Source organism: Bos mutus, chromosome 3, assembly GCF_027580195.1.
Source record: "Bos mutus isolate GX-2022 chromosome 3, NWIPB_WYAK_1.1, whole genome shotgun sequence".
NCBI classification, from domain to species: Eukaryota; Metazoa; Chordata; class Mammalia; order Artiodactyla; family Bovidae; genus Bos; species Bos mutus.
In genome coordinates, this window is record NC_091619.1 from 21,690,522 (window position 1) to 21,717,967 (window position 27,446).

At 38.3% G+C, this 27,446-nt stretch overlaps 1 protein-coding gene across 1 annotated transcript in view; it reads left to right on the forward strand.

Annotated features, from left to right (window-relative positions):
- The window catches only part of NOTCH2 (notch receptor 2), a 175,016-nt gene that overhangs the window by 46,915 nt on the left and 100,655 nt on the right, over window positions 1-27,446 (forward strand). The window contains 1 exon segment of the mRNA XM_005895272.2: window positions 5,088-5,169. Coding sequence (XP_005895334.2) covers window positions 5,088-5,169 — 82 coding nt within the window.

Genomic DNA, 27,446 nt, shown 5'->3' on the forward strand with positions numbered 1-27,446 from the left:
ACAGAAATGGTATGGACCTAAGAGAAGCAGAAGATATTAAGAAGAGATGGCAAGAATACACAGAAGAACTGTACAAAAAAGATCTTCACGACCCAGATAATCACGATGGTGTGATCACTGACCTAGAGCCAGACATCCTGGAATGTGAAGTCAAGTGGGCCTTAGAAAGCATCACTACGAACAAAGCTAGTGGAGGTGATAGAATTCCAGTTGAGCTATTCCAAATCCTGAAAGATGATGCTGTGAAAGTGCTGCACTCAATATGCCAGCAAATTTGGAAAACTCAGCAGTGGCCACAGGACTGGAAAAGGTCAGTTTTCATTCCAATCCCAAAGAAAGGCAATGCCAAAGAATGCTCAAACTACCTCACAACTGCACTCATCTCACACGCTAGTAAAGTAATGCTCAAAATTCTCCAAGCCAGGCTTCAGCAATATGTGAACTGTGAACTTCCAGATGTTCAAGCTGGTTTTAGAAAAGGCAGAGGAACCAGAGATCAAATTGCCAACATGTGCTGGATCATGGAAAAAGCAAGAGAGTTCCAGAAAAACATCTATTTCTGCTTTATTGTCTGTGCCAAAGTCTTTGACTGTGTGGATCACAATAAACTGTGGAAAATTCTGAAAGAGATGGGAATACCAGACCACCTAATCTGCCTCTTGAGAAATTTGTATGCAGGTCAGGAAGCAACAGTTAGAACTGGACATGGAACACAGACTGGTTCCAAATAGGAAAAGGAGTACATCAAGGCTGTATATTGTCACCCTGCTTATTTAACTTATATGCAGAGTACATCATGAGAAACACTGGGCTGGATGAAGCACAAGCTGGAATCAAGATTGCCAGGAGAAATATCAATAACCTCAAATATGCAGATGACACCACCCTTATGGCAGAAAGTGAAGAGGAAGTCAAAAGCCTCTTGATGAAGGTGAAAGTGGAGAGTGAAAAAGTTGGCTTAAAGCTCAACATTCAGAAAACGAAGATCATGGCATCCGGTCCCATCACTTCATGGGAAATAGATGGGGAAACAGTGGAAACAGTGTCAGACTTTATTTTTTTGGGCTCCAAAATCACTGCAGACGGTGACTGCAGCCATGAAATTAAAAGACGCTTACTCCTTGGAAAGAAAGTTATGACCAACCTAGATAGCATATTGAAAAGCAGAGATGTTACTTTGCCAACAAAGGTCCATCTAGTCAAGGCTATGGTTTTTCCAGGGGTCATGTATGGATGTGAGAGTTGGACTGTGAAGAAAGCTGAGCGCTGAAGAATTGATGCTTTTGAACTGTGGTGTTGGAGAAGACTCTTGAGAGTCCCTTGGACTGCAAGGAGATCCAACCAGTCCATTCTGAAGGAGATCAGTTCTGGGTGTTCATTGGGAGGACTGATGCTAAAGTTGAAACTCCAATACTTTGGCCACCTCATGTGAAGAGTTGACTCGTTGGAAAAGACCCTGATTCTGGGAGGGATTGGGGGCAGGAGGAGAAAGGGACGACAGAGGATGAGACGGCTGGATGGCATCACCGACTCGATGGACATGGGTTTGGGTGATCTCCGGGAGTTGGTGATGGACAAGGAGGTCTGGTGTGCTGTGATTCATGGGGTCGCAAAGAGTCGGATACGACTGAGCGACTGAACTGAACTGTAGCTTAAGATGAAAATTCTGGAAAAAGTTACTCCTTTTGTGAGTGACTAGTTTCTCTGAATCTCTTAAAAGAACACTTTAAGCGTGATTTCTTTGGTTAGTATGATTGAACATTTCACTTTCTACTCTACAGATATAAAGCTACTTAAATTTTATGAAGTTTAATTGTTTTACATGGGAGAAAGTAAATAGAATTTTGAAATGAGGTCTTTCCCAATCTCACCATCATGCTTTTGAGTTATCAAAGTTTTACCTTCTGTTTTTATGACAAATAATTACAGTATTCTTTTAGAAATAGCCCCTGAACAAAGTAGTGTCCAAATTTTACTTTTTTTTATTGGTTGTTCATTCATTCAGGCACTATATATCATCCAAGACTTCCAATGTATTATACATTCTTAGGCAATTCCTTAAAGTGGACTATCATGCTTTAATACAGCTGTTGTCTCCAAATGTGTTTCCTCAAATTAGCAGAATTAGCATCACCTGGGAATTTGTTAGGAACGCAAATTCCCAGACCCGCTTTAGACTGATTCCCTCACAAACTGTGGGAATGGAGTTCGGCAGTTTGTGTTTTAGCAAGCCCTTCAGATGATTCTGATACACACTAAAGTTTGAGAACTGTGGTTTAGTAAATGTTAAAAGTTCAAGGTAGCATGATCCTGCAGATCAGTCACATAGCATTAATTATTAGCCTTGTAAGCCCACCTCCTTTTTGGTCACTGAATTTGATTGGTTCACTGAGACTAGGCTATAAAGTTATTTTCTATATTGATTGCCACATATTGACTTTAGGTTGTTTATATTTCTCTGAACCTGTCAGTGTAATGATTTGCCAGGACACTTAATAGGAACAGACTGATTTTTTTTTTCTTCTTTCTTTGCATCCATGGCTTTCTGAGTCACAGGTGGCTGGCTTCTTATATCCTTTGGATAAATCTCTCTAGGCACCAAGCATGGCATTCATGTTCTGTTAATGAGGGAGCTGTCACTGTTGGATCACAGGGGGCCCTCCAGGAGTATTTCGTTCACCCCCATTTGGTTTACAGGTTGGGAAATTGATCCCCCATGAGATTCTGCTTTTCTTGCAGGGGTGCAGTTCATTTGTGGTCAGGACAGGGTTTCAGGACTTCTTACTCCCTCTACTGCACCAGGATTCCTGCAGGGGGAGGACAGAGCTGTGGCTTGCTCTGTGCCTACAGGACATTCCTTTCCTACTGTGAGGTTGCCTTTTTTTTTTTTTTTTAAAAAAAAGCAAATAGAAAAAAAAGTCAGGAAGTTCTCATTGAAACTAATAAAAGTGTCTAAAGAGAATAAAAAAATCAGTTTGAGAACTTTGGTATGGAGGAAATAACCTGACATTAACTGTTTTAATTATAGTTGTTGCATTGGGCTTATCAGTGTGGGAAGAGGGAGCATTTGAGCCCTACAGGGAAGTGGGATATGGACAACAAGATGACCCTGTTCCTGCATACGCCTGTTCGGACTACAACCTAGTGACTGCTTGTGTGATCCCAACAGCTGTCACGGAGATGGGGCTGGATTCAGTAAAGCCCTGCAGTGTCATAGCTAGTGCTAGGGTGGAATGCCCCATGAGGTGGTCTCTTAATCTCCTTGGCCTTCACTTTCCAATATGTGGGTATAATAATACCTATTCTGCCCAACTTGAGAAGAAAAATGTCATAGTGGGGAGCAGCGTATTACTGTGTTCAGAGGACGGACTCTCTCATGAGATCCAGACTCCCTAGGTTCAAATCCTGGCTCTTTAACTCACGGTTGTGACAATAGGTAGGTCACTTATGCTTTCTGTGGAAATGAGTTTAATGAAATTAACTACTTCATAGAGTTGTGGGGAAGATTTAATTAGTCTGTGTAAGTGCTTTAAACAGTATTGTTGTGTGTTAACTATTGTTACTTGTTTTAAAAAATATTATTATCTTAACAGATGAGATTTTTATAAACTTTCATCAGTTTGATGTTGATAACAGTAGTGGGCAAGCAAAGGGTTCTCATGCAGTAATTGTTAGTAGAGGAGTTGTTCTGATATCTAGCTTGTGCATGGGCCCTGCTGTGAGAAGAAGCTAGTATCCCCCAGAAGGGCAGACCTAGAGCCTCTGATGTTGTAATTTATTCATAGAGTGATTTGTACACTCTATTCATAGAGTGATATGCACAGAGGAAACTCAAAACCAGGGCCTTCTCGATTTTGCTTTCAGGTATTTTTACATGAACCATCCTAGGAGATGAATATCTTCATAATCTTCCAGAAAATGTTTCATGGATTTCCATTTTGGTTTTTATTGTTTGACAAGGTTTCTTTCTGTCTTGCCTTTCTGTTACTAGGATTCTTGATAAGCATTTTGGTGATGAAAATTCTAACTCTAAAAGCTAAATGATCAAGATATTGTAACTATCCAGCAAACAAATGGCAGCCTTTGGGTAGACTTCCTCCTCTTTCAGCTGAACTCAGTTGAAGTTTCTACTATTGCTGTTTATTTCTGAGCAGTCTCTTTTGGGAGGGAATTAGGATGGCGAAGTGCCTTTTTACTACGGGAATGAGGATTCAAGAATTTGAGAATTATTATCTTATTGATATATATATATATATAATTAACTTCATTTTCTTTACTTTGATATCCTCCCTCCTCTACAAGCTCTATTCATGGTCTGCTTCCCATCTTTGTGTGAGCCCCTTGAAGTTAGTTAGAGATTATGTTTTATTTATTTCTCTATGTTTTCTATTTCTGCCTTTTCTTCTGGATCCTAATACAGCATCTGCTACATATTGGTGGTGGTGGTTTAGTCGCTAAGTCGTGTCCGACTCTTGCGACCCCATGGACTGTAGCCTGCCAGGCTCCTCTGTCCATGGGATTTTCCAGGCAAGAATCCTGGAGTGGATTGCTATTTCCTTCTCCAGGGAATCTTCCTGACCCAGGAATTGAACTCAGGTCTCTGGCATTGCACCTTAGGCTCTCAAATATAGTTTATTGAATGAATATTATTGATGTTTCTGGTTACTTCTTGAAATGGCCTGTTTTGAAATTTCACGTGAAGCCTTAAGTAATTCATCGATATCATGGTGACCTAGTATCTACGATCTTCCTGAATTTTCATCGATGAATCCTTACATTGTTTATCTGAAGTATCCAAATCCCAAGATGCTTGTAGTATATCATGGATTGGATAGCATAACTTTAATTCTCTTAGTATCGTTGGGAAAGGGATGTAGCAGCCAGAGAGATAGAAGTACAGAGAATTAGGAATGCCATTCAGGACCACAGAGCAGTTACTATGGGAAGAGACTCTTGGGATGAGCTTTTGTACTTCTATGACACCAGAAGCCAAAAGATAAAAAGATGCCCTGAATTGGATGTTTCTTTAATGTCTAAGGGTTATGATTAGTGACTTATTTCTAATGTGCATTTGTTTTTATTTTTAGCATTGCAATGTCGGGATGGCTATGAGCCTTGTGTAAATGAAGGAATATGTGTTACCTACCACAACGGTACAGGATACTGCAAGTAAGTTTCTCTCTCTCTCTTTTTTTTTTTCATTTTCATATATCTTATTTTTCCTCAGTAGGAAATTGGGTAAAATTTGGCTCTACTATCCTATACTTAATACTTCTGTGAAATGTTACTGGTTCACTAACTTTCCTGATGTAGTTTTTTGGAAGATGAGGATTTGGATGTCAGATAAATGGTTAATAAGAACTTACTGTCTTACCCTTATCTTTTTCATCATGATAAAGGCTTTCAGTGAGTAGCTTGTGTGTGTGTATGTGTGCTTAGTCGCTTAGTCATGTCTGACTCTTTGTGACCCTTTGGACTGTAGCCCACCAAGCCCCTCTGTCCATGGGATTTTCCAGGCAAGAGTACTGGAGTGGGTTGCCTTTTCCTCCTCCAGGGGATCTTCCTGACCCAAGGATCCAAACCCACGTCTCCTGTGTCTCTTGCATTGCAGGCAGATTCTTTACCCACTGAACCATCAGGGAAGCCCAGAGAGTATATTCTTTAACATTTTTCAGTTTAATCGTTAAGAAATCTTTCAGTTAAAAAATTTCAGTTTTCAGATTAGAATCGATTCTCAATGTGTTAGCTCTGATCTTGTTTTTAAGTTAGACCAAATGCACGTTAACTTTAATTCTGCCTACCATAGGTAAATATTATAGCCATGTAACACTTTTTTTTTCCTAATGTAAAATATCCAATTCTGAAGGAGAGTCTGTGAGAGAAGAAAATACACACATGCCTGTAGGGATGGAGTAGGGAGCAGGGGCTGTGGGTGAAGGTCATTATATGGATTTAAAAGAATAAGGGTTAGAGTTAGGAAATGGCAGCCCACTGCAGTATTTCTTGCCTGGAAGATTCCATGGACAGAGTAGCCTGGCGGGCTACAGTTCTTGGGGTTGCAAAGAGTCAGACATAGCTGAGCATGCACACACTAGCCACACTAGAGATGAATTGGGATGAGGAATAGGACTAGGGAGTATAGGCTAGTTCTCAAGAGTGTTTCTTTTCTTCCTGTTTGATTATGAAGTGTAGCCATACTTTTTGTTTGAGGAAGCCTGTGAGGTAATCTTTTAAATTGCTTCTCTAGATTTCCTATGGATAATTTCCCCCGCTTCTACCTCAATTGAAAATTTTTGATAGGAACATGTATCCATTCTATTTCTTTAATAGAAAATAAGATTTGGTAATATGACATTGATCTTCTTTAATACTTTTTTGGGGGTGTATTTGTTCTTTACTTTGGTAGAAGTATGTGCTTGATAAGCATTTTAAGTGATTTTATCCAACATAGTTTTGTTTCTTTTCTGGATATTTAGCTGAATAACTTAACTGTAATAATTACATTTGTTAAAATGAAGTCTATTCTGACACCGGGATTTAAGTTCTTTAATGTTATGAACAAGAATTTTTCCAAGTCAGAAAAAATTTTCTTCACCAAAGTGAAAATATTTTAAGCTGTGCTGACAGTGAAGCTTAACAATAGGTTATTTGGATTGGAATAAAGATAACATTGGAAGTGAAATTTTTTATGTAGCTGATTATAGGCTGTTCACTTAGTTTTTCTAGCTGGGAAAAAAATCCAACCAAAAACATGTGATGTAGTCTCCTCTAAGAATGGAAACACAACTGGAAATAATAAGGAAAGGAACTTAATACGTTAGAATTGGCCACTGAAATCTTGTTTAGTCTGTTTTTGGCATCTGGTATCTTAGTTACTTGCTTCATTCTATTATTTAGCTATCTTGTGGTAGTTAACATCTCACATGTTTTTAAATCTATTTGTCTTAAATAAGTAGAGACTGGACTTTTCCTCTGAGAATTTTGTTTGCTTCATGTAGCGTTCAGGATGTCGGTACCATACAGAGAGGCAATTTAGTTCTATTTAGAGATAATTCAACTTGGTGACTTATGTAGGGAGAATTTAAAATACGTTCCAAGTGTTAGCCTACATATTTGTGGTCTGACATGGGGAGAGAAGATTCTAGAGGAGACTAAACTCTGAGCACATACCAGGAATGGACACTAAGGGTCATTTTGGGAGAGAAAATAGATCTGAGTCTCAGGCTCTCCAACCAAGGTGAGAGAGACAAAGTTGCCCCCAGTTTTCGGAAGAAGCATTGCTAGGAAACAGGGGACTCACTTTGTGATGGACAAAAATGGAGCTGCCAGAATTCTGTTGCTGAATACTTGTTAATTATTGATGGAGTGGATTGCTTATGGATATAGTCCTAGATATAGTCCTAGACATCCCTTAAATGACTTCCAATCCTGTTGTGAGGGAAACAACCTTCTAGTGAAAAGCAGAATAAGGGGAAAACTGGGCAAGGCCATCTTCTGGGGAGACCAGTGTGGATAACAAAGCTTGTAAAAAGTGATTGTTTCTCTACTTCAGTGAAAGTAATATTAGCATCTTCAGGAGTAGAAGAATCAACATAAGTGGACACAGGAATGCAAGAACAGTATCAGGGATGCCAGGTCACTCATCCTACAGTGGCACGCCTGCCAACATCCACAGAATGCAAGCAAAATTTAAGTAAAAATAACATTTACTTAGCAGGCCTTTCAGTATATCTTTACCACCTTTATTTTTTTTCCCTAGGGAAAGAAGTTACTCCAGCTTGCTCAGTAAATATTATTTTCACAAAATGGTATATGAATATTAGAACACTTAGAAGATTTACAAAAATCACATCATCAGATATTCAGGACTTAATGACTGTCTTTTTATTCATGAGATTGCTTAGTGGATTAAGGAAAGAGAGCTGAGGCCAAATTTCTTTTACTGGGGTGAGTGGGTGGGTGGGAGTTAATGGAAAATGTTTTAAAGTAGAAGGCAACTGACTATCTCTTTAAAGAGCATAATGTTATTGACTTAGCTAAATTATAATGGTTGTTTATGGAAATTATAGAAATCCTTGATAAGATCACACTGACAGATGAGGACAAGTACTTTTAAAGGTTAGTTTTGTATACAGCTCAACTGTTTTTTTCTAACTGTTAAGTATTCTATCAGTCTGTGATTAGATTGGGAGCTAGACAAGAAGAACCTGTGTAATCTTGCATAAAACTCAATTATTGCTCCTAAATAGTTGTTGTCAGCTCTTAATAAAGCCCTCTCACTACACAGAAGTAAGACATTTCATTCTCTCCCTGTCCTACTGGGAGGTGTAAATATATAATTAAGTTTGGCTGTCATTAATCACTTTCAAGTTGTTTTCTCAGGCTTTGAAATATAAACCATTCCAAATCCCACTTTGATTAAAACTCATGGGCAACTCAAGTTCACTAGAGTGTTGGGGGTGGGTGAGGTTACAATTTGCAAAATTCACAAAATGTGTATTTTTAAGGACACAGTATAGTTATTTAAAGTCCTTGTCCGCCAGTTTTTAACATATGGGTTGTCTTTGGGTGTGTTTCCATCAATAGCTCTTTCAATTTCCCTTTACTTCATGTTTATGGTAGTTTTTATTGATTTTTGGACATTGCAAGTGATGTGTTTTAAAATTTATCTTCTAGAGAATGTTACTGGAAGATCAGCTTGATGCTATGGAGGCTTGTATTTAGGTTCTGGTATGGTGGGTCTGTTTTGCTCTTAGTCTGATGGTGTGTCTTAGTCAAGACTTGGAGTCTGGATACAGTCCTTATTCCCAAGGTATGACACTTCAGTGAATTCATTGGAAAGCATGAGGTGTTTACCACATACTGGGGTATATCTCAAGCCCCTCTAATTTGGTAGCACTTGAATTCAAACCTCTGACTCCCTGAAACCGTGCTCAGCTTTTCAGCCTTCCGGCTCTTGCTTTCTGTTGTGTTCCTCATATCATTTTGTGGAGTTACATGACATGTTTTTTAACATGTCTGGTTACAAAACTGGTTCTGTCTGGTCCAGAATTTCTCTTCCTCAGTTTTCAGAGGAATTTTGACAGTTCCAGATACCTTTGACTCCTTAGCTCTTATCGGACTTCCATTCACTTGTGCTTCATGAACTAGGGAATACCTTCAGGGAAAAAGGTATATACGTGTAGGTTTCATATATGTAGTTTGTTTTTTCCTTTGAGGCTCATATCCCTTCTAGTTTCTGCCTGCTTTGATTGCTCTCTGGTACCTTTTAACATTTTGTCTGAAGTTTATAATAATTATAAATGAGAGAGTTGATCTAAGTTACTCTGCCATTACTTCATTGGAAGGACTGATGCTGAAGCTAAAGCTTCAATACTTTGGCCACTTCAGTACTTACTCACTGGAAAAGACCCTGATGCTGGGAAAGATTGAAGGGGGCAGCGGAGGATGAGATGGTTACATAGCATTACTGACTCAATTGACATGAATCTGAGTAAACTCTGGGAGATAGTGAAGGACAGGGGACCCTGGCTTGCTGGACTCCATGGGGTTGCAAAATGTCAGACACAACTTAGCCACTGAACAACAACTCTACCATTATTTTTAACAGTATAAAATAAAATTTTAAGAGTTTTTCAAACTTTTCTACATACTGCTTAAGAGGTAACTAGCACAGTATTTGTGAAACAATAGAAAGTCACCATGAGTTATATAGCTTCTGTGAATGGTTGATTCCTTTTGAGAATCTCTACTTTTTGCCAAAGTATCTAAGTAGAAACATTTTAAAGTAGATTATTATAAATAAAAAATGTTATAAAACATAACTGTCACATTTCACCTAAAATTTATCTATTAATGCTAAGAAACATTAAACTTAAACAACTAACAGTTTTCCTTGCCAGGATTAGGAAGTAGTGTTCATGGTCCAGGCCTCCAAAAGCTGTCCAAGAAAACCAGAGCCATTGCCTTCTTCATCCTCTTGAGAGAAGGAAATAGCAACCCACTGCAGTATTCTTGCCAGGATAATCCCACGGATAGAGGAACCTGGTGGGCTACAGTCCATGGTGTTGCAGAGTCGGACATGACTGAATAACCGGGAACAGAGATACTCAAAATATTCCCGAGCCTGACTTACAGGATGCATCACCAGTGTGTTGTGGTGGCACTGCCCTAGAAAGGCACTTTCAAAAGTCATGCCTGACTCAACATTTTCCACTTTCACTCACCTTGCTGGTGCACTCAGTGCTGTTCAGGGGCAGTATCAGATCAAAGAAAGGCACTGGGAAAAATATCGACTATTAAATCGCTTTCTCTTTTCCTGCTGAAACTGGTTTTGCCAGCAAGGTTCCTTCAATCTTGATAAATAATATTTGAAGGCAATAGTTCAAAATTAATGCAAAAATTATGATTAAAATATGTACATTAAAAAAAAAGATGAAATCAGAACTGTTGATTTCTTTTTTTTTTTTGGCTCTAGGCTCCTGTATGGTTAGTTTGGCACTGGTGAGTAAAGTAACACATTTGAAAGAGCCCTGTTTGGTGACATGGAAAGGACAAGTTTTCATGTCAGATAGACGTGAAGTTGAGCCCCAAATACTGTCAGTAACTAGATCTTTGGCAAGTTAGAGTATTATACTAGCTAACATTTATTGAGCAATTATTACTTACTAGCCTCTGTGCTCAATTAAGCTGTTTACGTGTATTTTTCTAGTCCTCAGGTAAGGTTGAGCATGCTCAGTCGGTCAGTTGTGTCTGACTCTGTGACCCCCAGTCTTCTCTGTCCATGGAATTCTCCAGGCAAGAATACTGGAGTGGGTTGCCATTTCATCTTCCAGGGAATCTTCCAGGCCCAGGGATCCAATCTGTGTCTCCTGTGTGTCCTGCATTGGCAGGTGGATTCTTTACCACTGAGTCACCTGGGAAGCCTCCTCATGTAAGGTAGATAATTTTAATATCCCTGTTTTACCAGTGAGTATATGAAAACTCAGGTTAAATATTTTGCCCAATATCACATAACTCTTTAAGTATCTGACCTGAGGTGTGCTGTTTGAAAATGTACTGTTTCTCTGAGTCTCAGTTTGCTTATCAGTAAAATGGGACAAAATTACCTATTTTAAAGTGGTAGTTTAAACAGGATCTTCTGAAAAGGCAGTGTGGAACATTTGAAAGTGCATGAAAGGTAGCTTTTCGGATCAGGATTATGATTAAAATTCTATATAGTTTCCTTTAAAGTAGAGACATAGGTAGGCCTGGGTAGCTCATAATATTGGGTTGGCCAAAATTTTGTTAGGGTTTTTCTGTACCATCTTACGGAAAAACCCATACAAAGTTTTTTTGCCAGCTGAATACATGGGCCAGGCTTGGCTAATGCTGCATTTCTGAGAAGTGGCCTTGACCATAGGAGCTCAGTGCAGTTAATGCAGATGAAATATAAGAAGATAGCAGTGAAGGTGGGGGTAGAGGATATTGTGTGCTAACATGCTTTTTAGTAGAAAAAATTAAAACCTTGAAACTTCTCCCTTTTTTCCTAATGGAAGATGAGCAAGTCCAGACAGATTTTATGCAGCTGTGAAATTGAGACAAGTTAAATTCTACCACTTCTGATAAATGATGCTGCCATCACAGGAATCACAAGCTGTTAAACGCACAGCCTTATACTTGCAGTGTGAGTTATAGACATATAGATGTGTGTCCTGTGTGGCTTTCTTTGTTTAGGACTTGGGGTCTGGACCTTTCAACAGAACCATTTCTAAGCTGTTCTTATTAATGTTTGTCCGTGAAAAAGTCCTTTAACAAATATGTTGTGTCCCTGAGGAATTTTTCATGAAGTATGAAAAATTGATTAATAGCTTCTTATCAATATAAAACAGCAGAATTCCTATGTTCTGTTCAACTGATCTTTATCCTTTAGGTTAGAAACTTTACAAACTTCAATGTTAGGTGGAGAAGTAGGAAAAGGTGGTTCTTAGGCTCTGCTTGTATCCTTTTGCCTGTCTTGGGTCATTGCCAGTAAGTTAAACCAACTAATCTTGGCCTGCAAACCTGGCACAAATAGTTAGGAGTTTAGCTAGGCTTCTTTCAACACAGTCCCCATAACACAGGTTAACCGTAATCCTAAGTAAAGTTTCTTTCTCATTGTTCCATTGTGGCATGTCAGCACCATTAATTTCATGTGGTAATTCCTTTATCCCCCTTTTGTTTTGACTAAGCAGAATGAGAAATATTTCTCTTTCATGATCTGGAGTAACTTAATTAAATCCTTCATTTAAAATTTTGGCTATCTGTCTTTATCAAGGCTAGCAAGATTGAATACAAAGGGTTTGAGGAAGTCAGAATGTGATAAAAATGTAATTATCTAAAAATTTCCAAGTACTTTTTTCTCTGTTAAGCTAGCTTAAATGTGTGGGCGTGATGAAGCTTTTCATTAAGCCTTCTTCTCAGCATCCTGAGCTAGGAATTTTGTAGCTAGGAGTGGAGTTTAGTGTTTCCTCCACCCCCATCCCCTCATTGTGTTGAGTGTGTGTGTGTGTGTGTGTGTGTGTGTGTGTGTGTGTATTATGTGTTTTGTTTTCCTAGTTTTTTAGTTGTGTTTTGTTTTACATCTCAGTGTCATTTATAGTTTCTCTGGGGCGTCCTGAAGTTTTCTATACCTTATTCACTCATCATCGGTAATCTTCACTAGCACTTCATCCTCTGTGTCTGAATATGTATAACTGACTCTCATAGTGATGCCTTCAGTTTTCTTATTAATGCAGTTACCTTCTGTTTAAAGTGTTCTTCTCCTAAATGGTCTTCTACTTGGATCCAAATGAAAAGGCCTTTATGGAAAGAAAGTGAAAGCAAAGACTAATAAAGGCGTTATTTAAATAACAGGTGGCATTACTGAGGATACATATCCAACTGGAATGTTATATCCATTTTTTCTTCTTTACATAAGTTTGAGGAGAAAGTAGGTATTAATGAGAAAGTAGAATAGTAGCATTTAGGGCACAGAGTCTATGTGGATTCAGGCTACTTTCCAACAGGTACTATATGTATAGCCCTGTATCCTCAACACTGAAAGTCAGACTCTAAGACACTTTAGGATCATCACTGTTTGTCTTAGTCAACTCAGGCTGCTATATAACAGACTACCAGAGACCAGGTGGCCTAACCAACAGACATTTATTTCTCATAGTTCTGGAGGCTGGGAAGTCCACGATCAAGGTGCTGGCTTCCTCAGTTCCCTCTGAGGACTTTCTTCCTGCTTTGTAGCCAGCCAGCTTCTCACTATATCCTCACATGGTGGCACTAATCCCCTCATGAGGACCCCGCCCTCTTGACTTCATCTGCTGAGTTATTTCCCAAAGTCCCCAGCTCCAAATAGCATCACATTGGGGATGAGGGTTTCAATATAAGAATTTTGAAGGGGTGCACTCAGTCCATATCCCTCTTCAAAGGAAAGTTTAATTTTCATCAAACTGGTGTTTATTGAACTGGCTACTGTGATTAAGCACTGTGCAAGGTATTGTGATCAAACATAAAGGCTGAGGAGGCCTGTGCTGTCTGACTTTCTTATTCAGAAGTATCTAGACCTCCTCAGGAGTGTCTGCTAATAAGTGTTGTGTTTCTCTTGCATAAGACATGGTGGCAGTTCTCTGATGTCTTGGCATCTTACTGGGGAGATGAGGCATACACATACATATGTATACACATATATATACACACAGACATACATACATATAATATATGTATGTATATGAACTGTGGAGATTGAGACAAGAGAACAACTGCTATGGGATGGAAGACTAAAATCAGAGAATATCTTGTGGTTCACTTATAATCTGAGAATAAATCTGAGAATATTGACTGTGTCTTAGGAAATGGATAGGCAGAGGGATGGAAGTAGTGAGACTGAGGCGACTAGAAAAGGCTATAACTGAAATAATCATTACCAATATTGTCAGTTTTTTCCTTAATGACATAGTTTTAAAACTTTTTTTTTTTTTTTTACATCGTGGGTGTTCTCTGTCTGTACTTCAGTTTGTGTGAGGTTTTGCTCAACTAGCTTGTGGATTTTTAATCTGTTTCACAATGACAGCTAACTGATTTGAAAACTCATTCCTTTAGCACATGTTGGCTTGAATGCCTGAGATAGGCTGTCTGGATTAAGGGATGAGGGGGGAGGCCAAGGACAAAGAAGAGGGGGCAGCTGGGAGCAATCATCTCTCCTTCCCTCCGCCTTTTGGCCTTGACTGTTCAGTCTTGTGCTGCTTCCAGAACAGAGTGGCCAGGTAGGCTTGTGGACATTGTTTACAGGGAAACTCAGAATTCAAAATCTCTGAGACAAGAAAAAAAAAAAGGGTTAGGAGGAGTGATGGAAAAACAGAAATGTCAGGAGCAGGATCAGTCTTCATATAAGGCATAGTGCATTCTTGATCTGAGGCATCCCAACCTCAGATCTTTTCTGTCCAGCATATCATTGTCTTGATCCAGTTCATTTCAGGGATCCAGAGTAAGCAAGCATCTGTTAGACACATCTCTGGTTACCCCAAATTAGCTCATGTCCTTTTCTGCTTGTTTCCTCTGATTATATAGTACACATCCAAACCCTCAATTATATAGAATAAACCAGGGATGCCTATTCTGTGTGGAAAACATTTAATAGTGGTTATGATTCCTTTGCCTAGACCATGGCAGTGACTTGGCCATTTAACCCCCTGTCCCTTTAAAATGTTGAAATGCTGGTGGTTATTGTGTAAGCCAAAGACATCTCCTTAAGGAATTATTTTGCTGGGCAACTTGCCTCTTCTGAAATCACACTCAGCCTGAAAAGTACCTCAGGAACCTTTCTGACTTTAATTTTCCTCTTAGCTGCATTTGTAAGTAATATTTGTGGTGTCTCATTCTCTGTCTCATATTGTTAAAACTCATGGCCTTGAATTTCTGGGTCACTCTTAAAAAAATGGACAGAACTTGATTACTAATGAAAAGTTGACTCATTTCCTCCTAGGCAAAGGCTGACACTGACAATCAGAGTTTATAATTAGTTTTTAGAGAAGCATACTCTCTAATTATGGGACATCACCTATTCTTTCTTAAATTTTATAAAAATTAATGAGAGCATTATGAGGTGGGGAAATGAGTAAGATAGGTACTTAAGCTGTGTTGAGATGATGTATAAAAATTATGTCTGGAAAAAGGTCCTACATGAATTTAATTAAGTGGTTGATTCCCTGAAAGCTTAAATTTGGTGCATCTCTTCCCAGACACACACGTCATTTTTAGTCTTGTGTGATTTGTCAGTGGATCAGAGTCCATAAAGGGAGAGACTGCAGTGTCTACCACTATTCCGTGCTGAGGAAAACAGGCGTTCATGTTGGCCATATGACTTGGGGAAGAGGCCTTTCTTTCCCTTTTAGGCTCACGGTTCCTCTTTATTCTCCATATCTTGTTTAAATATATCGCTCTTTCTCTTTTGCTTATTCTTTGCTTCCTTATGCTTCCTGCAAGGGGTTAGCTGAAAGTGTGGGTTGTGCAACAGTTCCTTTATACAAGTGTGTATTGAATTGTCTGTGTGCTTAGAAGGATGAGAGTTAGGTAGCATGAAGAATGTAAAAGAAGAGACATGCACAGTTCTTGCCCCAGGGAGTCCCTGCTTAGAGTGGGTTGATGGTCAAGACATACACAACCACTGACCCCAAGCATTACCATCAGCAAACATCATTGCATTCTCAGGCAGTATTGCTGAAGAAATTAAAAAACCAAAATTGTAGAGTCATCAAGCTCAGGGGGTGGAAGGGATTTTGTCAAGCACCTTTCCCTCTCATTTTGTTTTATAAGATGAGGAACCCAAGGCTTAACGTGGCTAAGTGACTTGTCCTGTATTACATAACTGATTGGAATGTAGAGTGGGACTAAAAGTTGCTTCTCAGCCCCCATTAGGTGACCTAAAGATTCAGCCCTATTTCTTTCCATTCTTGGTACCAACTCTCAAGGGACTGCTGTTCAGGGTGAAAACAGAGAAGGGGAAGAGAGAAAAGCAGAATTAAAAACAAACAACTTAGGGCTTTAAGAGGCAGTTTGAAAGACCAAGAATTTTAACTCTAGCTATACGTTTTATTTTTTAATATTCCACGAAACAAAACAATGTGGAAATTCTTTTCAGTTCCTCCTAAAGTAGGTCTTTAATCCTCCTAAAGGATATTAATATCCACGGGGGCTGTAGAACATACCTAAATGGAATCATACAATTTTAAAGGTATTATTAGAGGTAATTTGGCCTAGCATCTTGTTTTAATACATGAGGAGACTGAGGCTCAGAGAAGTAAAGTGGCTTTTTCAAGATTCACACCTAGTGCAAGAACCAGGGCTTGATCTAGAGGAAAGGTCTGTGGGGAGCCACTCAGTCAAAAGCTCTTAGAACATGCTCAAGTCTCTGGTGAGAGTTTTTGTAAAATAATAGACTAGCTACATTTTTATTCTCATTCAGATAAGAAACAGACTCATTACATCTCTCTCTCTCTACCTACCTACCTGTCTTCAAGTATGTCCTGAGTATGTCTCACCTACCAGTAGACATGGGTTTTTAAAGCAGAATGATGCAGGAGAATGTAGCCACGTCAGCTGTGACTTTGCCTTGCTTCCATTTAGTAAGTGAAGTGCCTCTCAGGATGCATTTATCTTCACTTTGTGTGAACTTGAATGCGTACTTTCAGGATTCTTGTTTGATATTCAGTTTCTTTGGTTTGGAAGGTCACAGATCATTGTAATATCTTTAGCTTAAAAAAATTTTTTTTGACCCTTTGGGCCTGATCCCATCTTTTAAGGGAAGTAGTAGTTTTTGTCTTGAGTCACCACATTAAGTTTATACACTCTAATTCTTTTCCTTAATGTCTGTCCTTTTTATTATTATTGGTTCTAACTATGCAGAGGTATAACAATTGACAGTGATGATTCTCTGATGATTTTGTCTTTCTGAAACTAAACATGGTTCTTAACAAGTGCTCCTAAAGTGGCTGAGTTCTAATAAACAAAAAAAAGTTAACCTAAATTGCGAGCACATCTTTTGAAGGTGTTTTTAGCCTCAGTTCAGTTCAGTCCCTTAGTCGTGTCTGACTCTGCGACCCCATAGACTGCAGCACGCCAGGCTTCCCTGTCCATCACCAACTCCCAAAGCTTGCTCAAACTCATGTCCATCGAGTTGGTGATGCCATCCAACCATCTCATCCTCTGTTGTCCCCTTCTCCTCCTGCCTTCAATCTTTCCCAGCATCAGGGTCTTTTCCAAGGAGTCAGTTCTTCTCATCAGGTAGCCAATGTATTGGAGCTTTAGCATGAGTTCTTCCAATGAATATTCAGGACTGATTTCCTTTAGGATGGACTGGGACTCTCCTATGTACACTTTAATGCTGTCCTGGCCTTAAAGCAGACATCAGTGAACTTTTTTCTTAAAGTGCCGGATGGTAAAGGTTTTGAGCTTTGCTGGCCAAGAAGCAAATTAAGGATATGATGTACATACCTATATATCTCTTTAAAACATAACCATTAAAACATGTAAAAGCCAGTTTTAGCCCCTGGGCTGGAGGTACAAAAACAGATGGCCTGTAGATTTTGCCCAGGGCAGTATTTGCTGACCTTTATCTTAGAGTAGCCATTTGAAATGCTTCATGTCCTTGGATGGCATGAGATATGGAAGAACCATTCTTTGTGCTAAGCTTTTTTTTTATTTAATATACAAAAGGAATTCTTAAAGCAGCTGTTGCTGAAATTAGAACAAAGAATTATATCCGAATCTTCCTATATCAGTTTTTAGTTGATGCAACTTTTCTAGTTGAGATGATCTGTATTGGAGGTCTGCACCAAAGCCAAGATCCTGTTAAATAAAGAATGTTTTTTAAAAATAAATAAAAAATTACATTTTTTCTTTGACAGTAACTGTTCTCTTATTGTCATAAAAGTAATAAGTGTTGTGAGATGTCATTAACTTCATGAAAGTTATCTTTTGTGTGGAAAACTTTTGGGGGTGATTATTGTGATCATGATTATTTTAATAATTACCTTTGTTCTCAAAAGCTTACAATCTAGAGGAAAACAGATAAACCAAATCCAGTCCCAGCTGTGTAGTTGTTGATAGAGCATGTTTCCAAGTATAGACACCACTAGGCTAAGACTTTCACATGTACTACCAGCATCAGCCATGTAGTGAGGGATTGAAGGTTTTGCTGTTTTTGATAAAAGAATGCAAGAGTACATAAAATAATGATAGCATTGTATTTTTAAAAGAAATCATCTTTATGGTATCTGGATGTATGGTATATAAATCTCATTAGACCACTGTTTAGCTTTGCAAGATTTCCACTTTGTCCCTATGGAAGCGTAAATTTTGATTTCATATAGCAGATCAAGCATCACTTCAGTTCAGTTCAGTCGCTCAGTCGTGTCCGACTCTTTGTGACTCCATGAATTGCAGTATACCAGGCCTCCTTGTCCATCACTAACTCCCGGAGTTCACTCAAACTCATGTTCATCGAATCAGTGATGCCATCCAGCCATCTCATCCTCTGTCTTCCCCTTCTCCTCCTGCCCCCAATCCCTCCCAGCATCAGAGTCTTTTCCAATGAGTCAGCTCTTCGCATGAGGTGGCCAAAGTATTGGAGTTTCAGCTTTAGAATCAGTCCTTCCAAAGAACACCCAGGACTGATCCCCTTATGATTCCAAAGCTGAGGAACAATTTTTTATAAGTCATGTGAGTTTGAATATATACAAATATAGGCAGCATTTGTAGGAAACTTTCCTGTTTAATTCAACTAACATTTATGAGTGTTATGTGTGCCAGATACTAAGCTAAAAATTACTTTATTTGGATATGCTATCTCAGTGTTTCTCAACCTTTTTATCTTTATCACCCTCTTGCCCCAAAGGAGCATTTTTAGAGTTTTTTCCCCTAATCTCTCTACCCCAACCCCATGCAATTTTAATACCATAGATATATTGTATATCAGTTTATCTATCGTAGCCCTTTGGAAGACCATTATAATGTCTAAGGTTTGTTTTTACCCCCAAGAACCATTATTTTTATGCTTTGGGTCACAGCCCTGTCTTTTATGGGAACTAGTGGTTTTGGTCTTGAAGGATTCAAGGCACTGTTATTTATTTCTTCACACTGTCCATTATTTTTATTACCTGTGGTTCTAGTCTAAGTAAGGCCATTTAAATGGGATTTTATAGTGTTTCAGGGCATTTTGAAATTATATTTTTCTATATATTATATATATTTCAATATATTATATTATTCATTGAATGGTCTTGCATACCTATACATGTGATTATTACATTTTTGGGGAGAATGATGTATTCAGAATCTACAAAGAAATATTTTTTATTTCTCTTCAACCTTATCTCTCAAAGTTCAGAAAAATGCAGGTTTTTCTCCTGCCTACTCTTGCATTCACGTTTGGTTTGATATGATTTGAGTACAGTTATTTTTCAACTAGGAATCCTTTTAGGCCAAACCATAAGCTTTTGGAACTTTCTGCCTTCAGATATTTTTTGGACTTCAGAATTTTACAGGTGGTCATTTCCTCATGTTAGAAAACAGAAAGCAAACACACTCAGTTTTTTCTCTGAAATTTTGTTTAATTTTTACTGCTTAGTGTCTGAATAATCTAACAGTTTATGCTACTGAGGCCACTTTGTAGGGTGTTCTATCACTCAGGATCTTGGTGGTTCATGTAGTCAGTGTTTTATTAAAGATTAATAAAACTACAAGAGAAAATGCAGACTGTGTGAGAGAGAGAGAGAGAGAGGAGAGTGTTCTTATTTGGGGAGAAAGTATGATTTACAAAGTCTACTCCATATAGGTTTGACTGACTCACTTTGAATGTTTTAGAGGTAAGTGAAGGTTAAAAAGTCCTGTATGTATCAGGAATCTTAATTAGTACTATTAGTCCTTTGGGTAAATAGCTCAACCTAGTGGTTCCCAAACTTTGAGTATAATTAAAGTCTTTTGAAGGTGTAAGGATTTTTTTTTTTTTTTGAAGGTGTAAGGATTTTATGGACCCTTGCATTTTGCCTTTTGGCTTTGGTTAAGAATATGAGCACTGAATAGTTGAATGCCTTCTGTACGCCAGTTCCTGTATTAGGCACCATGAGCATAGTGATAATAATTCTCAGTCTCTTGGGGAAGAAACAAATAATCATAATATAAGATAATGAATGATATATGTTAGGATTATGAGAATATACAGCAGGGGGCATCAAGCCTATTTCTCAAAGGAAATAAAATTTGAGCTGAAGCTTAAAGAAATTTTAGGTCTTGACTATGAGAAGAGGGCGGGGAAAAGTGTTTGGACTGAATGAACAGCACGTACAAAGTTCTGGAGGTGCATTAGAACGTGTTCTAGGAACTAAAGAAACTGAGCCTAGCAAGGGTGTAAGGAATGAAGGGATGATGGTCTTAAGATGAAGCCAGTTCTCAGTCTCTTGTTTGTATACAATGCATGATGTCAATATCTACTGAGAATTCAATAACCCTTTATAATGTCTCCACATTTTAATAACAGTAACAGCATTTACAGTCCATTTCATATGGAGAGGACATTATTTAATAGTCTAGAAAGTGATTTATAAGTATTTGCAAACTCCTTGCAGTAACTCTACAATGTTTGGGGACAACTGGTTTAACTCATTTGTTTTTGCCTATTACTCTGAAGGGTGCTTTTTGTAAACTCATGTATTTAGAATACGTTTGCCATATTTTAATCACAAGTAGATGCTTTCTCAGGGTCCACTCAGTGAAATCTGGTAAAGGTACGGATTGTATGCTAGAAGACAGGAAAGACCACCTTCTGTTATGGCAGCAACAGAAGTCTTCCAATGCTGTTTGTGTGCCCTTGTCCACTCTTTCAAGTGATGATTGAAGAGGCTAGGCACTCAGTTCAGCTTTTGAGCTCTGATAAATGAGCCCAGACTATAAACTGGAAGATAAGGGTGTTTGCAAATTCTTGTGTAAATAAAGCATGGTTTCCCATTGCAATGGTTACTGATTTCATAGTTTCTGATGAAGATGAACAGTGCTATGAATTATTAACAGTTTTGAAGTGTATACCACGGCAGCTTCTTTCTGGTTTGAATTTATTAAAATCAGTGTGTGTTTATTGCTTTATTCATATGGGGGGTAGTGTTGAAAAACCGAAATGCATGGAAACCAAGTGAGGTGGAGCTTCAGAAGATAATTCCCAGCCTCACAATTCCCTGTGAAATTCTTTTCCTGTGGGAAACTTTTAATTTGGAAGCATTCAGCCTAATGTGGGAACCAAGATTAACATTTTCTGAAATACTACAAGAAAAGCAGAAATGTTCTGCTCAGGAAGCTGAATTTACATAGTAGAAAAATGGGCTGTCCTACAGTATTTTGTAGTCTTTATTAGTTGTGGTAAAAAAAAAAAAAAAAGTGTGTGTGTGTGTGAGAGAGAGAGAGAGAGAGAGAAAGAAAATGAAAGAGAGGAGGGAGAAATTGATTGTATATTGGTCTTTGTTTCCTTTACATCAAACCAGCAAAGCCCTAGAAAGTGTGTTTTACCACAGACAGCCCAGAACTGGGCCCTAACTCTGTACACGAATACTTTTTTTTAGTTCTTTTTGTTTTTCTTTCTTGCTGAGTAAGCTATAGTATTTCCTTTTTTTTTTTTTTAAATTTTCTCTTTCTTTTTGGGGGGAAGGGAGGTGAGAAGGGGAGTGGGAATGACAAGAAGAAGTCAACATCACAGAACTCTTCCCTTTTTCCCTCTTTACCAGGAAGTTAGCAGGACGTCTTCCTGTACCCTTTTTTTTTAAAGTCAGTAATTAGCATAACCCAGTGGTTACCTTTACACAGAGTTGCAGAATCAATAAGTTGACAGCCTGATGAGATGTTCAACTGGAGGTACTGAGAGGAGGGTGACAGTGAGGTTGGACTAGTAGGTTGGGCCTCTTGAATTCCAATCCGAGAGTTTGGACTTGATTCTGGAGACTCTTGGGCATCTAGGAGTTTGTAAGCCAGAGCCTTGGGAATTAAGCATTATATAGGAACTTTAACTGGTTACAGTTAGCTTTGGCTGTTAGCAATCATTTTTATCTACTTTAACAGGGGCCTGGGGGGCGGGGAGGGAGCAGGAAACTAAGCTGGCGTTATGGTCACAGGAAAGAACAGACTGATTTGGGACCTTTTCAGACTGCAGACCTTTGTTACTGACCAATGCTTAATTTGGTTTCTGGGTTTTGTAATTTTTTTCCCCTCTGCCCTTACCTCATTTACCTTAACAACAGCTCCCCCCTCTCTAGCTCAGCTAGGGCAGGCTGCCACTGCGGATTGGGGGGCCGAGAGGCCTAGAGCAAGAAGAAAGTGGGTTGAAAGCAGAGTTCTGTTTAAAGAATTTTCTGCTGGAAACCAGCCCAGAGGGAGTAAAGAGGAGCTTTAATGAGGAGCAGCTGCAGGGCCGACGCAACCCACATGAGACATTTTTCCCCCCTCCGTTCCACATTCTGTGTAGTTTTTAAAAAATCATGATTTTGAAATAGCTGTTTTGTAAAGCACGCCTCTCTTTTTCTTCTTCTCCTATGTGGTAGTGTTTTGCTTTGTTGTTTTATTTTTTTAATGACCAAATCCTCACTAAAAAAAAGCTGAAGGCAGAGCTGCAGAGAAGCCCTGGGTGCCACTTGGCCTCACCCTGCTGATACAGAACAGTCGGTGGAGAAAACAAGGAGAGAGAACATTGGCTTTTATTTGAAAAAGGGGCTTATTTCCTGCTCAAACTTTGGTCATCTTGGAGCTGACACAAGCTACTACAGTATTTTAAGCTTTTCTCTAGACGAGTGGCCATTCACTTAGGAAACTTGAAAGAACAATTTTTTCTATCCTGTATTACTAAGGAGACTGATCCTGAATCACAGCCATTGCTAGATAGATTGGAATTGCTATTCAAATCCCAGCTTTGTTGAAATCTGTAAAGTGGCTACATGTAAACGAATCCAGGCTGCTGGTGACGTGTGAGAGTTGGGGTCTGGTTTTCATCTGTTTTATTGAGAGGGGACTTATGGGCATCCATTCAGTTGGAATGTTTTCTAGTTCCGTTAGGAGGAATCCCTTGTTTTTCCCTCTCTTTTTCGCCCTTCATTCCTCCCCTTCACTTCATTCCCCATGTGTCTGTTTGAATAGTAACAATGAAAGAGTGGACCTCTTCGTGTCAGAAATGGCAGACTTTTTCAGAAAAATACGTGACCGTATGGAGCTGATAAAGTGTTCAGATTCGTTTATGAAATTGTTTTACAGGGAAAAAGCCCCCTCCCGCAAAACTTGCCCTGTACTCAAAGCATCCCCTGTGAACTGCGTTCTTTCAGAGATCCAAAGCCAGAGAAGGGAAGAGACTAGGAGGAAGTCACTGAGAAAACTACTTAAATAAGTTATAAATTTTCTCCAGAGGAGGGCATTCATATAGTTTCAGGAACCAAATGCAGTTTTTAGAGTTTTTTTGTTGTTGTTGTTGTTGTTATATTTTTAGAAGATTTTTTACATATACCTTTAGTTTAAGATGTAGGCTGTCTTCCAAAAATGGTACTGTGGTAACTTAATAGAACTATAGATTTGTAAGGGAACTTGGATGATAAAGTCAACTTGAGCCATCTCAAGAAGAGAGCTATTTAATCTCTTGTTTTTAGCAGAGAGTCCCAGTTCCCACTGAGACTAACAGGGCATATGGTGTACTCCTATTACAGTTGAACATGGATTTGCAAAGTTGAAAGGTCTCCTGTATTAGGAGATGGGGTCCTTTATTTCTGGCTATCTCACTTACCCATCTCTCCCCTTTCTTCCTATGTCCATAATTTCTTCCTGTGTCCATAATTCATCCCTGGGATGTGAGGGATGACCTTGTACCCCAGGATGATTTTTTTGATTGCCTTGCCTTGTGTTCTACCAGGCAGAGCCCCACATGAGGTTGAGAGGGGATTTTGCAACATAGGTGGTTATGGTGTTCAAGCCAACCGCTCCAGGGTCTGAAGACTTGCTCTTCCCCACAAAAATATCAGTTTGAGAGAGACACAGGGAAGACCTCGTTATGGCTTAATGAAGAAGAGCCATATTGGTAGAAATAATGTAGTATATAACATGGAGTACAACTGCTGTTAGATCAGAGATGGGTGGGATGGTTTGGAGAAAGCTTAGTAAAGGATATAGGTTTTGAACAGGTCTTTGAAACAAGGATAGAAGAAAGGAAAATAGAGACATATCAGATGGTAAAATGTGGTACCTCTCACTGGAGATTAGATAGAAGATTTTTATATAAGGAGCAGTAGACCTGAGTGTGGAAATAATCTGGAGTGCTTAAGTTATGGGTCACCAAGGAGTAGATTGGATGATAGGAGTAGGGCAGACAAATAGGTCGTAAGAAGGGCTGTGCGCTGAAACTAGCTTCTGAGCAGAAAAGTGAGTGACATGATCGAAATTATACTTGAGAAGGATCATTCTTTAAGTAGTGTGCTTACTTTCAGGGAGCAATTTTCTCTCTGAATTTAATGAAGAGGTGTAGACAGGATGCTGGTGTAATTGAGATAACAGAACTGACTAAATAGGAGCCAATCTTGGGGTAAGACTTCGTAGAATACTTTCAGTTAAGTGATGCTTTATATTTTGATAAAGACTAGGTAAAGATAGAAGTACAGTTGTAGGTGATCCAAAACTAGGGGAAATTTCTGGATTTACAGACAAACTTGCGGCAGGTCAGTTTGGTGTCCTTATCAGTACAACAGAGGTTCAGACCAATTGACTTCTGAGATTTGGTGCAGTGTTGAAATTCTGTGATTATATGAATAAAGTGTAAAGTTATCTAAATAAAGAAAACTTGGGGTAAAGATTCAGCATGTTGAATTGAAAAGAAAGAAATTACAGGACCAATAATTGCCTTCAAAAAACATGGTGTACTAATACAGGATGGGCTGATATGGCATAAAAGTAGTTCATGTGGGAAAAAAAGTGCGGACTTTTTAACTGAATCTGGATTTTGTAACTTTTATAAAAGTGAACACAGCTTTAAGCAGCAATAGTAGAAGCAATAGTGTCCAATTCTATGCTATAGTGGTAAGAACATATGTATTATGTGTTTCCTCCCCCCCCCCCCATTTTGGGTCCTACCTTTTAAAGAGGTTTTTGATGAACTAGAATCATCTAGTTGGGGGTAGGCAGATAGCTCAGTGTGGAAGTATGTGGGCTCTGAAATCATACCTGGATTTGAGGTCTGCCTCTAATACCTACTAGCTCTGAAATCTTCATCTTTCTAAACTTTAAGGTCCTCACATACAGAATGAACATAATGATATAGCATAACTGTTAGAGGGAGTAATAAAAACAAAATGCTTAGCAAATATATAATACATAGTAAGTTCTTCAGAAATGTTGGTCACTCTTATTATTATTGTTATCTGAAGCGTAGGAGAGCCACTAAAATGGTGAAGAAGTCTGGAATAGCCCAAAGCATTGAATGCTGGAAAAAGAAAACAAAGAGAAAACAAATAATTACCTGTAAATTCTTGAAGGGCCACATGTAAGAGAAGCTGGTTCCTTTTTGTTCTAGAGGACAGGCATAGCCAGCAAATGGAAATTATAGGGAGGCAGAATTATTTTTTTAAATAAGATATAACTCACATACTAAAATTTTTTTTAATTAAAAATTTTTATTGAAGTATATAGTTGATTTACAATGTTGTGTTAGTTTCTGGTGTACAGCAAAGTGATTCAGTTATATATATATATTAATATATATATATATTACCTTGTAGTTTGTTATAGGATATTGAATACAGTTCCTTGTGCTACACAGTAGGACCTATTATTTACCTATTTTTATATATAGTAGTTTGTATCTGTGAACTCTATACTCTTAATTTATCCTTTCCCAACTCTCTTTCCCTTTTCATTTGTTTTCTACGTCTGTGAGTCTGTTTCTGTTTTGTAAATAAGTTCATTTGTATCACATAATAAATTCCACATATAAGTGATATCATATGGTATTTGTCTTTCTCAAACTTCAGTCAGTATGACAATCTCTAGGTCCATTTATGTTGCTGCAAATGGCATTATTTCATTCTCTTTTATGTGTAACATTCCATCATGTTTGTATATATACCACATCTTCTTTATCCATTCATCTGTTGGTGGACATTTAGGTTGCTTCGATGTCTTGCTATTGTAATAGTGCTGCTATGAGCACAGAGGTACATATATCTTTTCGAATTACAGTTTTGTCTGGATATATGACAAGGAGTAGGATTGTGGGATCATATTGCTCATCATATCGCTCTGTTAGTTTTTTAAGGAACCTCCATACTGTTTTCCATAATGGTTGCACCAATTTACATTCCCACCAACACTAATTCATATACTATTAAATTGACCCTTTTGAAATATACAGTTCAGTGGTTTTTAGTATATCCACAGTTAAGTGTAACTATCAGCATTATATAATTTCAAAACATTTTCATTACCTTCCAGAGACTGTCCCTATTCTTCAGCAGTCCCTCTCCAGTTCCCCTCTTCCCAGCTCCTGGTAACACTAATCTGCTTTCTATCTCTATAGATTTGCCTATTCTGATCTTTCACAAAAATGAAATTATACAATATGTGGCCTTTTGTGTCTAGCTTCTTTCACTTAGCATATTTTCAGGGTTTGATACATATCACAGCATGTATCAAATTTTCATTCCTTTTTATGGCAAATAATATTTCATTGTATGGATATACCACATTTTATTTACCCATTTATCAGCTGTGGATGTTTGGGTTGTTTCCACTTTTTGTTATTATAAATAATGCTACTATGAACATTCTTTACAAATTTTTGCACTGATTTACATTTTATCCTTCTTGGTATATACATAGCTAGGAAGGAAGGCAGAATTTGAAGACATCAGAAAGAAAGGCTGCCAGACAATATCTACTCACACTGAAGGCAGTTCTATTGTTGAAGTAGTGAGCCAGTATTTTATCTAACTTAACAAATGCATGGCATTTACTATGCACTAGATAACTGTTCTAAGTGCTTTACAATTATTTTAAACCCTGAAAGGTAGGCACTGTTATTAACTTTATTTTACAACAAGGAGGTTTAATAACTTGCTCAGGATCACTCTCAGAGTAAATGGGATTGAAATCCAGGTGATCTAATTCTAGTGTCTGCACTTTTAAAGTAGAAAGAAAATAACTTCAAGTATTTATTAAATTCTATTTCTTAGACATCATACTTAATTGCTTTTATTCACATAGAGGCTGTGATCATCTTTCAGGGATATTTTAGAAAGAATTATCTCTTTGGGTAGAAACTCCATTAGGATGTCTTGAATCCCATGGTTCTCTTATTATTATACAGTGATAGATGGAAGTGAGGGGAAAAGCTAGCAACAACGTGTTTGACCTGAGGCTTTTTAATTGATCAGAAT